Source organism: Theropithecus gelada, chromosome 3 (genome assembly GCF_003255815.1).
Source record: "Theropithecus gelada isolate Dixy chromosome 3, Tgel_1.0, whole genome shotgun sequence".
Taxonomy (NCBI): domain Eukaryota; kingdom Metazoa; phylum Chordata; class Mammalia; order Primates; family Cercopithecidae; genus Theropithecus; species Theropithecus gelada.
The window spans coordinates 53,484,552-53,501,608 of NC_037670.1; the positions used below are offsets into that span (position 1 = coordinate 53,484,552).

Consider the following 17,057-nt stretch of genomic DNA (forward strand, 5'->3'; position numbering starts at 1 on the left):
GATCAGTCATCAGATTCTGTGGGCTAGCCTCCCCTAATGACTAAGAGACCAATTAAATGTCCATTTAAAGATGATTTTTGCAGGTGTGTTATGAAAATTAATACCTTCCTCCATGGCAGGGCTGTTTCAGTGATGAATGAGCTAATGGAGAGCCCCATGAGCTTGGAGGCATGGCGCTATTTATGTATGTCCAAAATATGTTTTCTAATTTCCTTAATGATAAAGACATTGAACTTGGATATTGATCTCAAGTCAGCAAGGCCTGGGCGAGCAGAAGATCTTAGACGGTCAGTTCAGTGAGCAGAAGCCCGCTGCATCCTGCAGGTGGAAATGAGTGATGCTCACCTGCCAGGGCCTGCCCAGCAGGAGCGAGGCAGGCGGGTGTGTGAGGCAGGCGTGCCAGCCCCGGGGCGCTCCAGGCTGCCGCCCCGAAGCCTCCGTGCTGCCTTTTCACACGGGCAAGCCGCTCTAACAGCCTGGCCGTGGTTTAGACCCACAGAGCCAAGGTAGGTCTTCTGATTGGTGTTGTCTTTAGGCAGCCTGGCTGGCACTGGCCGGAGGCAGCGATGGTTTCCGGCCAGCTGTCTAGGGAAGCAATTCTGGCAACCTCTTTAAACCTTTGTGCTTGGGCATCAAGTTCAACTACAAGCACATAAAAGCTAGACAAGAGGAAATGGCACCCCAGAGGAATGAGGCCTTCCCAGCAGCCCTGAGCCCAACATGGTTCTCCTGCCTGTTGTTTTTGATTGCTGTCATCTCCAAAGTATGTTGCCATATTGAGGAAAACTTAAATGTCGGCTCGAACAAAATGTGGGAACACATCGTAGGAGTTGGGGGCTTTGTTCTCACCACAGCTCAGAGCACAGGGTGGACACGGGATGGCTTCCCTTCTCTCCAGAAGATGGGGGAGAGGGAGAGGCCAAAAATCAAAACACTGACAGAGCTAGGTCTGCAAGGAAAGGCACGTCATCGGCAGCCGAAAGGAAGCTTCCCTTCCGTCCTCAGACCTCATCTTCAGCAGCACTTTGTTTAATGAGGCAGTGCTCAAACCCTAGATGAACATCAGGAAAATGCTAAACAGCATCTCCCAAGCAATATTAGCAGCCAGGGGTCCCCGTCGGTGCACAGTAGCCTCAGCTTCTCCCTGATTCCTCCAGGAGAGAGCCTTTCCACCTTCCCACCCAGGCACAGCTCGCCCCAGAACCCAGCTCACCCCCTCACTCTGACCTTACACTCAGTGGCCTCCCTTCCTGGAAGGCTTCCCCAGGGGCCACCCCAACCTCTTGCTCTTCCTAACAGATTTACTACTGGGAGGCAGACAGCCAGAACGACACGGAGAAAATGAAGGTCCTGTTCCTCCCCGAGCCCGTGGTGAGGCTGAAGAACCTGACCAGCCATACCGAGTACCTGGTCAGCATATCAGCCTTCAACGCCGCTGGAGATGGGCCCAGGAGTGACCCCCGGCAGGGGCGCACCCACCAGGCGGGTAGGAGGAAGGCGGGTTTCCTTTGGGCAGGCCTCCTTGGACACGTGTTTTGAGAGCGCCAGCTCAGGTCCCCTCACACAGTGGTTCCTGGCCCACCCAGGCAGAAGGCAACACCTTTTGTGTAGCTGGGAGTGTCTGGATGGGCAGCACTGGGTTTGGCTCGTTTGTTCTCCCTGTGCCCGGCCTCAGACTGGTTACACAGTGGCACTAAATACATGTTAGGTGGGTTGGAGCAATACGTGTTTTTTTCCAGAGCCCTGGAGATTCAGAGGGGAGGAAGGGCTTTGAGTCTGCAGTGAGGCCTCGTTCATAACTGACAGCATCCATTCCAGTTCCTCCAGGGAGGGGAACTTCTCATCAGGGTTGCCTGATGGCGTGTCCAGATCCCTGGGGTGGGGGGTCTCCTCAGGCAGCAAAGTCAGGCCACAGCAACAGGTGTTCCCCTGGGTCTCAGGGCCACAGACCACCCCTGGAGACTGCTCACTATGTGCATGCCGCAGGGCAGTCCCAAGGGCTCGGACAGGCGCCGCGCTGCTCTGGCCTCATCTCCACACACAGGGCGCAGCGCCTGTTCTCAGCAGACCCCTCTTCCAAGCACATCTCAGTTTCCTAGCAGGTGGAGGTTGCTTTGAAGCTGCTTGACCTTCAGCTCTAGGGAGCTCTCCAAGGCCCTCTGTAGGATTCTGGAAGTCTGAGAGACCGGGAGAGTGAGGTCTGGGAGCCGTGGGCAGAGACGTAGGGCTCAGGGCCTTCCGACATCCCGTGGGCTCAGCCGACCCACAGACAAAGGACTCCAGCAATCAGGGCCCCTCGGCATCATACTCCCACGTGCTGACCACAACCAGGTTGCAAGGACCACTTCCTTTGGCTTCATCCAGTGCCCGCATCTGAGCTGGAAGGACGCGGGCAGACCTGTGGGCAGAGATGGGGCAGGGCCGTGTTGAGCACTGCCGGCCTGGCTGGTCGTAGCTATGGGATCCAGAGACTGGAGGGAGGGCAGAGAGGGAGCAGGGTGGGTGCCACTTCACAGGCACTTCTGAGCAGCGAGGGGCACTGGGGCGAGAAGAGTAGGTCCCCATCTAGGCCATCTGGTAGGGGCGGCCCCAGTACACGCCCACCTTACACGGCGCCCAGGCAGAGGGGGAGCTGCCAGCAGGTTCCACATCACCCTGGCCACACACCTGACCTTCTTTTTTTTCTTTCTTTCTTTCTCTCTCTCTCTCTCTCTCTCTCTCTCTCTTTGTTGGGACAGAGTCTCGCTCTGTCGCCCAGGCTGGAGTGCAGTGGTGTGATCTCGGCTCGCTGCAAGCTCCGCCTCCCAGGTTCACACCATTCTCTTGCCTCATCCTCCCGAGTAGCTGGGACTACAGGCGCCCACCACCACGCCCGGCTAAGTTTTTGTATTTTCGGTAGAGACGGGGTTTCACCGTGTTAGCCAGGATGGTCTCGATCTCCTGACCTCGTGATCCGCCCGCCTCGGCCTCCCAGAGTGCTGGGATTATAGGCGTGAGCCACTGTGCCCGGCCACACCTGACCTTCTGTAGCGCTACATGTTTCCACCAGCTGCCTCCCTCCTCCAGATCCAGGGGGACACTCAGAGCTGGGAGAGTCTCGTGGGCAATTTCACGTGCAGGAGCAGGGGGCATCCTCCAAAACCCCCAGGCCTCTGAGGGAGAGGCCAGGAGGGGTCAAGAGAAGCTTCATCCCTCACAGAGCTCCGTCTCTCCCGCAAAGAGCAGGACTAGAGCCTCTGGAATCCTCCAGCAGTTGCTAGAAAATGGAGCTCTCTGCGTTTCATTTTCTGTTTCCATCTATTATTCATTTTTATGCCTCTGCCGTTTTGTCTCTCAAGCCCCTTTGTGTTTAAACACTGTCATTTTCTCTGCACTTCTCGGGAGGGTCTGCGTTTCTGATTGATCCTCGGAAGTTCTGAGGTGATCAATAAATCTTTTCATTTTATGGCATTTAGGCTTTTACTGAGTTGAAAATAACATGTAATAACATTTTTTATTCTATACGGAGGCACAGACATGTATGTATATGATCTATAAAGGAGCCTCCGTAAAAGTCACTTTGTGTTCTATTCTCCCAGCCCCTGGGGCCCCCAGCTTTCTGGCGTTCTCAGAAATAACCTCCACCACGCTCAACGTCTCCTGGGGTGAGCCTGCGGCAGCCAATGGCATCCTGCAGGGCTATCGGGTGGTGTACGAGCCCTTGGCCCCTGTGCAAGGTAAGACCCGGGGTTGGGGAGATGGGAGCCTGGGCCACGCCAGTGCCCAGCCCTCCACAGTCTACACACTGAGCTGCGCCTGACCACCTCTGCGGGCCAGGAGCCTTCTGGCACCTGAAGTGGGGGGTTTTGGAATCTGAGCTGGAAGGGGCCAGAGCTGAGTGCGTGGGGAGTGGAGACTCGCCAGCAGAGACCTGTGAGGAAAAGCTGAGCCAAGACCAGACCTCTGTGTTCTGAGACCAGAACAGCGCTCTCCCGATGGAGCCGTGTCATGTACGCTCTTGATCCTGTCTCTGTCACACCCAAGACGTTCCTCTCCTGTTCCTCCCGAGATGTTTGTCCTGTGGTCGCTGACTGAGACCACCCAAGGTTCCGCTTGAAGCCACGCCCCGCAACACGGGCCTTCGGCTACCTTCAGCATCCTAGGAGGGATGCTGACATCCCCGTGTCTTAGACAATGTCCTGGTGCTCCCCTCACTCATCCGTCCCCTCAGCGGACATCTATGAAGCTCCCATTCTAGATGCTGGAAAGGCCAAGACCTGCTCCAGATCCTGGAATCGAAGGACCCGGGAAAGCAAGGATCTTGACTGGCTTGTTTATCAGGACCCTGGCTTTCCTGCGTCCAGGGCAGAGGTAACACACAGGTAATTAAACCAGCAAACAACAGCCCGAGTGTGATCAATGCTCTGAAGGAAAGAGAGGAGGGCTAACACGAGAGGCTTAGGGAAGAGACCGGAGTGACAAGGGCCCAGACACACAAGAATCCTGGGGAAGGTCTTCCAATGGGAGGATCCGCCAATCCAGGGGCCCACGGTGGGCAGAGCTTGGGTGGTGCCAGTGGCTGGAGCTTGGTGAGTGGGTTGCAGACACTGCAGGCCACAGCACGTGGGGCTATGGCATATCCCACTGGAGAGTGAAGCAGGAGGACCAGACCTCCCCAAGACCGGGATCCCTCAGGCCGAATCCCCCGTCTCAGTGCCACGATGGAAAGAAGCTATCGATCATCTCCACACTTCATAGATCTGCCAGAAACAGCCTCCAGAGAAGAGCAGGGAAGGTGTTTCCTACACAGAGGAGTCTGAGAGAGGCAATGACAGGGGCTTGACAATGAGTGACAGGTGAAAACGGAAGGTGGAATGCAGGTGGCTCAGAGGAGAATGGGTGGCAGAGATTCTGTAGACCAGGGAGTGAGGAGGCTGGCCGGGGCTGTAGCATCATCCTACAGGAGAGCGGCGAGAAGGGGAACGGTGCGGGGGCAGGGGAGGAGGGATCAGATCAGGGGTGTGTGTTGAAGGTGGAGCTGGTGAGATATTGGCTGCGAAGCGGAGGAATGGGGATTGCGGGCAGGTGGGTCTGCCCTGCTGTGCACGTGGCCGTTGCTCTGTACCTGCTGAGTCAGTGCGCACCTTGCTCAGGTATTATTCCAGTGCCTTCTGTGTCCCTCTCTCCTGCCATCTAGACACTAATGTGTCCACCAAAGATTCTGGTCTGGGGGGCACTTCTTTCTCACCACACTGTGGTGAAATACAAGTCCATCTGTCTCTGCCTTACGGCCCAGGGCAAGTTTCCCCCTGTAATATACACAGACAGACTGTAAAAATTATAGATTATTTAATGTCTGGGAGGAAAAAATACAAGCAGCACATCAAAGAATATCGGCGCTCCGTTTAAAGCAGTGATAAAAGTTTCCTTTTAAAATAAGCACATTTAGATGAAACAGGGAGTTGATTTGATGAAGAAAATTTAAGCACTAGATTTTTATTTCACCGAATCTCAGATGCCGTCCCCTGTAAGATTCATCGTTATTTTATGAAGTGCTCAGAAAGAAAAAATGCTCCCAATAAACTAGGGCCCAGTACTTTTGTATCATCAATTCGGAGCTGCATCCCAAGTCAGAGATGTGAAAATCCGAGAAAGAAAGAAAGAAAAAAAAAATCACGCCTTAGACAATCGATGGACTCTGGTAAATAACAGTACAGGTGAGATGTGGGCGTGGTTTTTGAACCGGCAGAGAGGGCACGGGAGGGACATGGATTTAGTGTGGTAGCTTCGAGGGCGACCGGGATCTGTCATGACCTTCCGAGAAACCCAGCTCCTGCCTGGGAGCCAGGGGGCCTGGACGAGACTGCCTTCAAGGTCCCACAGCAGAGGCCCAGAAGCAGGCATGCCCATTGGTCTCGCTTGTCACGCAGGGAGAAACAGAATTTTGGAGATACACACAGGTTTCATGAGCCTATGTTACAAATGCCTTTTCAAGGGTCATAACCAACGAGAACCATTCAAATGAGAAATGACTGTGAAAGCATCATAGTTCTGATTAACCTATAAGTCCTTCCTAATCAAAAACAGCTCAAGTTTTCCCACTCTTCTTCAAATAAGTAACTGGTTCTGCTCCCTAGTCTTCTGTGTTGATGGATTTACAGAATCTCTCTGGAAACTCCATGGTGTGCGCCTCTGGGCTTCTCTCCTGGGCTGCTACTCTTAGTCTTGTGAGAAAGTACTTCATGGGCCGGGCGCAGTGGCTCACGTCTGTAATTCCAGCACTTTGGGAGGCCGAGGTGGGCAGATCACAAGGTCAAGAGATCGAGACCATCCCCACCAACATGGTGAAGCCCTGTCTCCACTAAAAATACAAAAACTGGCCGGGCGCAGTGGCTCACGCCTGTAATCCCGGCACTTTGGGAGGCCGAGGCGAGTGAATCACGAGGTCAGGAGTTCCAGACCAGCCTGACCAAGATGGTGAAACTGCGTCTCTACTAAAAACACAAAAAATTAGCCAGGCGTGGTGGGTGGCACGCACCTGTAATCCCAGCTACTCCAGAGGCTGAGGCAGAGAATTGCTTAATCTTGGGAGGCGGAGGTTGCAGTGAGCCGAGATCGCGCCACTGCACTCCAGCCTGGGCAACAGAGTGAGACTCCAGCTCAAAAAAAAAAAAAAAAGGAAAAAGAAAACAAAAATTAGCCGGGCATGGTGGCATGTGCCTGTAGTCCCAGTTACTCGGGAGGCTGAGGCAGAAGAATGGCTTGAACCCAGGAGGTGGAGGCTGCAGTGAGCTGAGATCGCGCCACTGCACTCCAGCCTGGTGACAGAGTGAGATTCTGTCTCAAAAAAAAAAAGTACTTCATTCCAGGCAAGGCCATTCCATGGGTCATTACCCAATCAGAAGTACCGCACAGGGGCCCTGATGCGTTGGTTCCCTCCCCTCACAGGGGCCTCAATGTATTGTGTCCCCTCCTCTCACAGGGGCCTCGATGCGCTGGTTCCCTCCTCTCACAGGGGCCTCGATGCACTGGTTCCCTCCTCTCACAGGGGCCTCGATGCGTTGGTTCCCCTCCTCTCACAGGGGCCTCGATGCGCTGGTTCCCTCCTCTCACAGGGGCCTCGATGCGCTGGTTCCCTCCTCTCACAGGGGCCTCGATGCGTTGCTTCCCCTCCTCTCACAGGGGCCTCGATGTATTGTGTCCCCTCCTCTCACAGGGGCCTCAATGTGTAGGTTCCCCTCCTCTCACAGGGGCCTCAATGCGTTGGTTCCCTCCTCTCACAGGGACCTAGATGTGTTGGTTCCACTCCTCTCACAGGGTCCTCGATGCGTTGGTTCCCTCCTCTCACAGGGGCCTCGATGCGTTGGTTCCCCCCTCTCACAGGGGCCTCGATGCGTTGGCTCCCCTCCTCTCACAGGGGCCTCGATGCGTTGGTTCCCCTCTTCACAGGGGCCTCGATGCGTTGGTTCCCCTCCTCTCACAGGGGCCTTGATGTGTTGGTTCCCTCCTCTCACAGGGGCCTTGATGTATTGTGTCCCCTGCTCTCACAGGGGCCTCAATGTGTAGGTTCCCCTCCTCTCACAGGGGCCTTGATGTGTTGGTTCCCTCCTCTCACAGGGGCCTCGATGCATTGGGTGCTCCTCTCTCTGTACTTTTACTCCCCTAGAATTGCTTCTCGGCTCCTACCAAACCTTCCTCCCAGCCCAGTCTCCCAGAGACAAGACCCAACACACCTGGCTTCCCTTGTGTTTCCAATGTTGCCGTTTCTTGTTTCATGACAGTGTTTGCGTCACTGGGAAATTGAAAGCATTCAGAAGATTTTTAGACGTCCCGCTCACACGGGCATTCTGTGTTCTCGCTATACACAGGCACCTCCCGGGTATAATCACAGCGACAAGTGATGTTGGTTGAGCTCCCATCAGGCACTGTGCTAAGTACTTAATATCCGCTATCTCCAGATCCTCAGAACAGCTCTACGTTGTGGCTGCAGCTTTTCTTCTTCTCCTGCAGACAAAGAGATTGGGCTCAGAGCCACAGAGACGTTTGCCCAAGGCCTCTCATTTCAAAAATGATGAAGAGGGTTGGGATTTGAACCCAGGTGTTCTGAGTCCAGAGCCAAGGCCTAAACTGCTCCATGGTGCGTTAGAAAGCGTCTGGAGCACTTGCATGTCTGAAAGTAAACGTGAAGGTGAACTTCAGAGATGGGGCGTGAGGAGGAGTCACTAAAGCATTTTATATTCTAGACAAATCATTGGCTGCATGGCCGAGTGTGGGGCCTGTCACGCCCCTGGATGACAACAGGTGGAGTCACTTTAGTCACACCCATTTTCGCCTCTTTTCACAAACAAGACCATCCGTCACCAGCCTTGTCTCTTTTGTCTGTTGCAAAGGTCTGGTTCCTTCAGCCTGGATTTTCCTGGCTTTGCAACCAAGGCAATGTGCTGGGAGATTAGAGCGAGAGGGGATCAGCACTGTCCTGCTTCGGGGCTCCTCCTTGGCTCTGCAGGGTGAGGGGCGGCCAGGATCTCAGCAGAAACAGCTTCATCAGACCTCCCCGGGTATCAGGAAGAACAAGCCATGCAGACCCCCCACGTTTGGGCTTGTTGGGGGCTTGGGCATGTTCCAGACTTCTGATTCCTTCACGTCAGTCAAGCAGCGGATCCAGGTATGGGCTGCCCAGTGGTGCTAGTGACATGAGGTGTCCAGCCCCCACCCAACGGCCTTGTACAGCTGTCTCTAGACACGACACCTGGCTCTGACTAAGACATGGGGTCCCCGCCGGGGTCTTTCCTGCCCCAACACCATCAGGCTGCAGGCACCATCTCCCGTGGTCTGACTCCAGCCGGGATGAGCCTGAGTGTGGCTGTAAGTTCCAGACCCCTCCTGGCTTCTCCCTCGGGCAGGACTCAGCAACCCTGTCCCCCCTGGCGCCACCCAGGTGGACCTCATGGCTGCCTGGGGAAGGCCCTGGCTCACCATGAATGCCAGCAGAACCTCGGGACCCTGGCACTTGCCTGCCTCCCCCGATGGTATTGGCCAGAACCCTGGCTCGCCAAGACAGTAATCGCAGGCCTGTCCAACGAGCCACATCCCACAGCCACACACGCCAAAAGAAGAATGTGGACCAAGAGAGGATGGCAGATCAGACTCACTGAGTCGGCATGTATCTCATCTGGGGGCCGGAGCAGTGGCCTCTGATGAAGATTCCCAATTGGTGGGTGGTGAAGGTAGTGCAGGCAGAGGTGGAGGGGCCCATTGCTCGCTTCTCCTGAGTCCGGGCCTGTGGGCGGAGTCTCCCCACACTGACTCTGCGCTGGGCTATGGGACTCGCTTTAGCCAGCGGGACAACAGCCGTCGTGAGGCAAGTGGATTCAAACGTGTTTGCACCTGGGAGGCACCCTGGTCCTCCTGCTGCCCTTGGAACCCAGCCACCATGTGAACACACCTGGGCTGGCCTCTGGGGCAACAGCCACCCATGGCCCAGCATGAGAGAGGGGCCACCTGGGCCAGCCAACCCCCGGTGAGACTCACTGTGTGACCGCAGACACACGCTGAGTCCAGTGCAGGCCAGCCCGGCCAAAGGACGGCCCCGTGGGACCGGGAGCTGGTTCGGTGGTGGTGGTTTTGAGTCACTCAGTTCTGGAGTGGTTTGGTGCATGAGAGGTACAGCGAGTGAGGAGTCCATGCTGATCACGGAGCACCTGTTATGCGTTCTTACACAACAGTCAGAGTTGGGGTCCTGATTCTCAGCTGGGCACTCCCACTCATCCTCCCTACGCCCCACTCCTCACTGTGGGCCTATGAGGTAAGCGCTGCCAACCTCAGACCAGAGGAAGAAACTGAGGACTCCGCAGAGACCACATGCCCTGCCCAGCCTCACACAGGGAGCAGGCAGTGGGCTTCAGACTCACTCCCATCCCCGTTCCTGCATTCTCTCTTCCTCCCAGCTGACTCTGCAGATTTCACAGTCAGCCTTGGCAGGATGGTGGTTCAGGAAGCACTCATCCTGGCGGCTGCTCTGCCTGCGGTGTTTTCTGAGCTTCTTGGCCTGCTGGGGCTGGAGAAGGGAGGAAGTGAACTCTCTGTTGAATGTGGGAGGATGCCGGGATAGCCTGAAAAGGGCCACAACGCCCCACGATGGAGTGTGGCCAAGGGCAGGGTGGTTGAACAGAAAGCAATGACTAGGAAAAAGCAGAGCAGCTTCGTGCACCCCATGGAGGTCACACTGTGCAGCCCTCACCACCCTGCACCTCCACACCCGGACCGGCCTCGCCCCACGGCCGCTGCTCCCGCTCTCACCTGGAGGGGCTGCACTCCTGTCTGCTCCTCCCCGAGGTCCCCAGGAGACAGCTGTGCCTGCATGGGGGACTCGCTGAAAAATCCGGACCCTCACCCCTTCACTGTTGCATCAGGATTCCCCACGTGGAAGCACAAAAGCGGTAACTCGACCTCCCTGTGACTTTCAATATTTTACATGCTCATGGAGTCTGTGCGTGTCCCAGAGAAACGGTTGCAAACGCAGTGAAACATCAGGCGTCCTTGATTTGGGCTGGAATTATATTCACTTGCTGTGGTCGTGGTGGTTCTCTCAGAAAGACTGCCACGAAATGATCCGTATGTTTATATTTGTGTGTGTGTGTGTGTGTGTGTGTGTGTGTGTGTGTGAATTGCTAGCTACTTGAAGTATATTGTGAGGACAAAATATTTTAAAATGTGGTAAAGATAGTTACAAAGTAAACGGTGATCTCACCTGGTAGGGGCTCTGTGGGGTCCTCTGACCTCTTTCCATGCCTCCTCACCCAGAACCAGGGCTGTGCCTGGGGCAGACATCTGCAAACTCCTGGCCAGGCACTGACCGGTCAGCCCAAGGGAAGTAGAGGGCACAGCATTTACCCGGTACTAGCAGCTCCTCTAGTCACTCCACTGGGAACACAGTCGTAGCTCATCCTGTGTGCTGGGCAGAGCCCAGGGCTGTCCCCGTCACCTAGGGAACACTCCTGGAACCCCTGAGGCATCACATTGTCCAGAGCACCAGGCCACCTGGAGCACCACACCACCCAGAGCGCCACCCCACCCACAGCGTCACACCACCTGGAGCATCACACCACCCAGAGCGCCACCCCACCCAGAGTGTCACGCCACCTGGAGCACCACACCACCCACAACATCACACCACCTGGAACACCAGGCCACCCAGGGCATCACACCACCTGGAGCATCACGCCACCCACAATATCACACCACCTAGAGCACCACACCACCCACAACATGCACCACCCCACCCGGAGCGTCCTCACCACCCGGAGCGTCACGCCACCTGGAGCGCCAGGCCACCTGGAGCATCACACCATCTGGAGCACCGCACCACCCAGAGCACTGCATCACCCAGAGTGCCACACCACCTGCACCAGGCCACCCGGAGCATCACACCACCTGGAGCACCACACCACCCAGAGCACCACACCACTCAGAGCACCACACCACCCAGAGTACCACACCACCCAGAGCACTGCATCACCCAGAGTGCCACACCACCTGGAGCACCAGGCTTCCTAGAGCACCAGGTCACCTGGAGCAGCATAACGCCTAGAGTGCCAGGTCACCTAGAACACCAGGCCACCCAGAGCACCAGGCCACCCGGAGCACCAGGCCATTTGAGCACTGAGCCATGTGCTTGAGAATCCGATTTTATGGCAGAGCTATTTTCACATGTTTTAAAATGTTTTAAATGGTGGTGGTTTATGGGATTGTACCCTGAGGCTTTGTAGTGCAGGGCATGGTTTAAAAATTGATTAAATAAATACAATTCTGACACACCTGAGATGGGGAGAAGGCCAGCCTGGCTCTGCCTCCTGTTGGGATAGAATTTACAAAATCTGTTCATGGGTTTGTTTTTGCTCCAGGGAGAAGGAAGGCATTTTTAACAACAATGAAAACAAAACAAAACAAAAACAGTTGCTTCCTAGAATCACTTTACATTGGACAGGACCCAGTTTGTGTGCTGATGACAGTCACTGTGTGCACAAACTGTCGTCCTCGTCACCTCTCTGAGCAGTGGAAGGTCAGGGTCAGGCTCTAGAAAACCCAGATTTGGAGGGTCACTCAAAAGTAGCCAAAATTGGCCCCAGGCATGGTGGCTCACACCTGTAATCCCAGCACTTTGGGAGGCCGAGGTGGACGGATCACTTGAGGTCAGGAGTTCAAGACCAACCTGGCCAACATGGTGAAACTAAAAATACAAAAATTAGCATGGTGGCATGCGCCTGTAATCCCAGCTGCTTATGAGGCTAAGGCAGGAGAATTGCTTGAACTCAGGAGGCAGAGGTTGCAGTGAACTGAGATCGCACCATTGTACTCCAGCCTGGGCAACAGAGTGAGACTCCATCTCAAAAAAAAAAAAAGCAGCCAAAATTGCTCTGAAATAATTTGGAAGAAAATGATTTAGCTGAATACATGTTTGATGAAAGGAATAATATGAAAACACTGAACCAGCTAGAAGGTATTTTGGAGATTTTTAGGATAAGGGAAATTTGCTTTGATGAAAGATGGACCTGTTTTGTAGTAGGAAGGCACTTTGTTCTCTTCTGAAGTGGAGGTGACCGGGATATTCCAGGTGCTGACTAGAAGCACATGGCCCTCCTGCACCAAGGGCAGCTGTTTCTCAGGGCTGACAGCAGGAGGGCAGGGCTGGGCAGGTGGACCCAGGATGGTGGGTGCCACTCACCGAGGGCAGGTCTTCTCAGAGATGCTCCTTGGAAAATGAGCTCTGCCAGTCGGTCCATCCTGGAAGTACCATATCCTGATATCCTCCTCTAAGAGCTGCCTGGTAGAGAGAAATCTATTGAAAGTTCTGAGAAGTCTGACAGTTGAGAGAACTTGTCTAACTTTTTTTTTTTTTTAATGCATCATTTTCAAACTTGTGTAACCAAAGAACTTTATTTTTCCTTCTGGAAAATGCTGCATATGTGAAATTTTCAGTATTTATCCTCTCTCCCAAAATGTGAAATCTCCATTTTCTATTTCTAGGTAATACAACCAGCAAGACTTTTGCACGATCACTTGTTTATAACGTCACATAGGTTTGAGTACTTTTGTCTCTTATGTTGCCATCGTCCTCTAAATCAAGGCATCAATACTTGTAGTGAAAAATTAATTTTTTTAATCCTTGCTTCAAGGTCCACAGATAAAGTTCTGATGACTCATTTGAGGCCCGTAGGCCACAAGCTGGCCAACCCAGGCAGGCTGCAGCCTTCTTGTGGGGTCTAACTAGATGGAGTATCTTCCTAGGTCTTGTATACGCTCCCTGTATGAATCTGTTGTCACACTGCTAATAAAGACATACTTGAGACTGGCTAATATATAAAGGAAGGAGGTTTAATGGACTCACAGTTCCACATGGCTGGGGAGGCCTCACAATCATAGTGGAAGGCAAAGGAGAAGCAAAGTCACGTCTGACATGGTGGCAGGCAAGAGAGCGTGTGCGGGGAACCTCCCATTTATAAAACCACCAGATCTCATGAGACTTATTCACTACCACAAGAACAGAATGGGAGAAATTGCCCCCATGATTCAGTTATCTCCCCTGGGTCCCACCCTTGACACCTGGGGATTATTACAATTCAAGGTGAGATTTGGGTGGGGACACAGCCAAACCCTATCACTCCCCTCCCTCGTGACTGTGTCCGGAAGCTTGCAGTCTTTGCACAACTCAGAGCTAAGTGGGAAGGGACGTTCCCCGGAGTGTCCAACCTGGAGACTGGCAGGACCGCCGCCCCCCACCCCACCCAGCTCCTCCCTCACACCATTCCTGAAACAGCAGCCTCCCCCTTTTGTGTTGTAAGCCTCAGTTCTTTTCTTTGTCAGCACCCACTTATCAAGCTTAAGCTCTAATTACACTTATCTGTGCTGAAAATTGGCTATTATCACCACGTAAACTCCTCCTAATTGTAAGAAATACTTCCTTAGCAAACTGCGGGGACCACTTTTCTTGTTATCGCAACAGAACAGACGGTGCACAGTTGCTTCTCCAGGCTGAACGCCCTTCTTTCCTTTGCCTCTGGCGGCTGCAGGGGTGAGCAAGGTGGTGACTGTGGAAGTGAGAGGGAACTGGCAGCGCTGGCTGAAGGTGCGGGACCTCACCAAGGGGGTGACCTATTTCTTCCGTGTCCAAGCGCGGACCATCACCTACGGGCCTGAGCTCCAAGCCAACGTCACAGCCGGGCCAGCCGAGGGTAAGTGGGACTCCAGGGGCAGATGATGTCAGTTGCAACCTTAGCCTCCCGTCTCCTGCTTCACTGAGCTGGGAGCCGTCTACATGCTCAGCAAGGAGATGCAGGTGGCTGAGAGCTGGCATCAAATCGGTGATGTCTGGGGAACATGGATGTCTTCAAAAGCACGTGTCAACATGGACTTTGCAGGTGGACTTGTTACATCCATGAGCAAATTCTTAAATATTAAGCATGTAAAGTTTTAGTAGTTGTTTTTTTTGTTTTTGTTTTTTTTTTTGGAGAAATCTTAAGGGAAAAATAACTGAATTTGGCACTTGAAATAAATCAGAACATTTTAAAGTTTTCCAGGTCATGGGGAAGAAGCATGTAACTTCCCGCTTACCCAACTGTTCTGCCCTTTGTTTAAAGACAGGAAGGCGTGGGCGGCAGAACTGGCATTCAGGGAGTGCTGCTTAGTCCCAGGCACAGTGCGGGGCGCCCTGCATGCGCCAGCTCTTTCATGCCCTCTTCAGGTTTTTTTGTTGTTGTTTGTTTTTTGAGATAGGGTCTCACTCTGTCACCCAGGCTGGAGTGCGGTGGCACGATCTTAGCTCACTGCAGCCTCAACCTCCCTGGGCTCAAGTGATCCTCCTGCCTCAGCCTCCCGAGTAACTGGGCTACAGGCGTGCATAACCACACCTGGCTAATTTTTTTGTATCTTGTAGAGACGGGTTTTCACCATGTTGCCCAGGCTGGTCTCAAACTCCTGGCCTCAAGCGATCCACCTGTCTCAGCCTCCCAAACTGGCGGGATTACAGGCATGAACCACCACGCCTGGCCTTGCCTCCCTGTTTTTAAGATGAAAAACCAGGGCTGTGTGAGGCTAAGTAACCTGCCCAGACACTCTGCAGCCTCGACCAGTCTGACCCCCACCGTGAAATCTTACACAGTGGGATGTGAACGCCCCAGGGCTGATGCCTCACCTCTCTTTTCTTTATCCCGCAGGGTCCCCAGGCTCGCCTAGAGATGTCCTGGTCACCAAGTCCGCCTCTGAACTGACGCTGCAGTGGACTGAGGGACACTCCGGCGACACACCCACCACAGGCTACATCATCGAGGCCCGGCCCTCAGGTAGGGTGGCAGGCCCCACAAACGGGGTCTCAGTCCAGCTGACGGCGATGCTTCTAAGGCTGTGGCTGGGGCTTCCATCACTTTCTCTTTCAGCGTTTCCCCCCAACAAAGCTGAGACCAACAGGGCGGTTTTGCTGAAAGAAGATGTTCATGGCTCACTCAACTCCCCCCGAGTTTTCATAGTCACAGCTGTGCCGTTCACCTTAAGGGCCTTGGATTTGGGATGTTTTAGCCCCAGGACACTTACTTAGGATGATAATGGTTATTCCTAGAAACAGGTGAATGAGAACTTAGGGACATTAAAAGGCATTTTCGAACTCATCCGTGAGTGTTTTCAGGGACTTATGTCAGGGTTCTAAATGTTTGCAGCCGAGATGGAAAGCGTCGTGCTTGTGTCTGATAATACGAAGATTCTTATTAATAGCGAAAGCGACACATCGTTTGCTTCATTTTTTTAGGCTTCCGAAAATGAGGTCTAAGATCCATTTCCAGCCCTATTCACCAGCAGAATTTGTTTCACCTTTCCTTCCATTTCCCTTTAATAACTGAGGATGGGCATTATTGGGAAATGAGTTTCTGATCGGGTGCATTGGATATGACTGCTGGGAGCTAGAGGGTATCACCTAACACGGAGAGCACGGAACAGCTCCAGTATGACCTTCAGATGGTTGCACAGTTAATCATGAACATCTGAGCATGAAAATATGTGATGTGTCAGGCACACTATTCAGGAAGCGAGCCATCAAACCCTGCCTGCCAGAGGGACCACGGTGCTCGGAACTGCTTTAGTCTAATATTTAAAGAGGCTGTTAGACCAAGAGGAAAGACCCCAAAGGTACCTCTGTCACTGTGTCAGGACACTCATTCCCTCCTCCCCCACCAAATTGCTTTTGAAAGATTATTAGTTACAAGTGCCTTCTAGAAACTTCTTTATTATTTATTATTATTTTTTTGAGACGGAGTCTCACTCTGTCACCCAGGCTGGAGTGCAATGGCGCAATCTCAGCTCCCTGCAACCTCCGCCTCCCGGATTCAAGCAATTCTCCTGCCTCAGCCTCCCGAGTAGCTGGGATTACAGGCACCCACCATCATCCCCGGCTAATTTTTATATTTTTAGTAGAGAGGGGGTTTCACCATGTTGGCCAGGCTGGTCTCAAACTCCTGACCTCAAGTGATCTACCCACCTCGGCCTCCCAAAGTGATGGGATTACAGGCCTGAGCCACCACACCTGGCCTCCTTCTAGAAACTTCTAAGGAAAAATTTATTGCCTAAGTGTGAAAAAGCCAAAGGCAATATGAACATTTCTTTGACCTAAGAACTCGAAAATCCAGACATGCTCCCCTGGGGGACCCTGAGAGTATCTTTTGAGCAGGGTGTCTGTCCTGTTGCGGAAACAGAGGGTCCTGAGTTGGTAAAGGATGTGAGTTTAGCAGTGGTCACTGCCTGTAAAAGCCCATGGCCCCTCGCACAGCCAGCTGGCCCTTTACTAATGACTTTGATTCAAGAACACTTTCGGAGATTGATAGGAGCTGAGATATGTGGGGTCTGGGGCCAAATTGAGGCTTTGTGGCAGTCAAGAGGGAGGGGGCCAGTGACAGGGAGCAGCCCAGACTTAAGAAACCACTTCAGACACTTTCCTCCCCATATCCAGGGAAAGCACTGATTTCTTCATCAACTCTTCCAGCCTGGGTAACAGAGCAAGACTCCGTCTCAAAAAAAAAAAAAAAAAAAAAAAAAAA

General features: G+C 53.3%; 1 protein-coding gene across 1 annotated transcript in view; it reads left to right on the forward strand.

Annotated features, from left to right (window-relative positions):
• The window catches only part of SDK1 (sidekick cell adhesion molecule 1), a 136,810-nt gene that overhangs the window by 75,154 nt on the left and 44,599 nt on the right, over nt 1-17,057 (forward strand). Inside the window, exons 11-14 of the mRNA XM_025380758.1 lie at nt 1,300-1,486; nt 3,579-3,716; nt 14,049-14,210; nt 15,192-15,317. Of these exons, the coding sequence (XP_025236543.1) occupies nt 1,300-1,486; nt 3,579-3,716; nt 14,049-14,210; nt 15,192-15,317 (613 nt within the window). The remainder of the gene's footprint in view (nt 1-1,299; nt 1,487-3,578; nt 3,717-14,048; nt 14,211-15,191; nt 15,318-17,057) is intronic.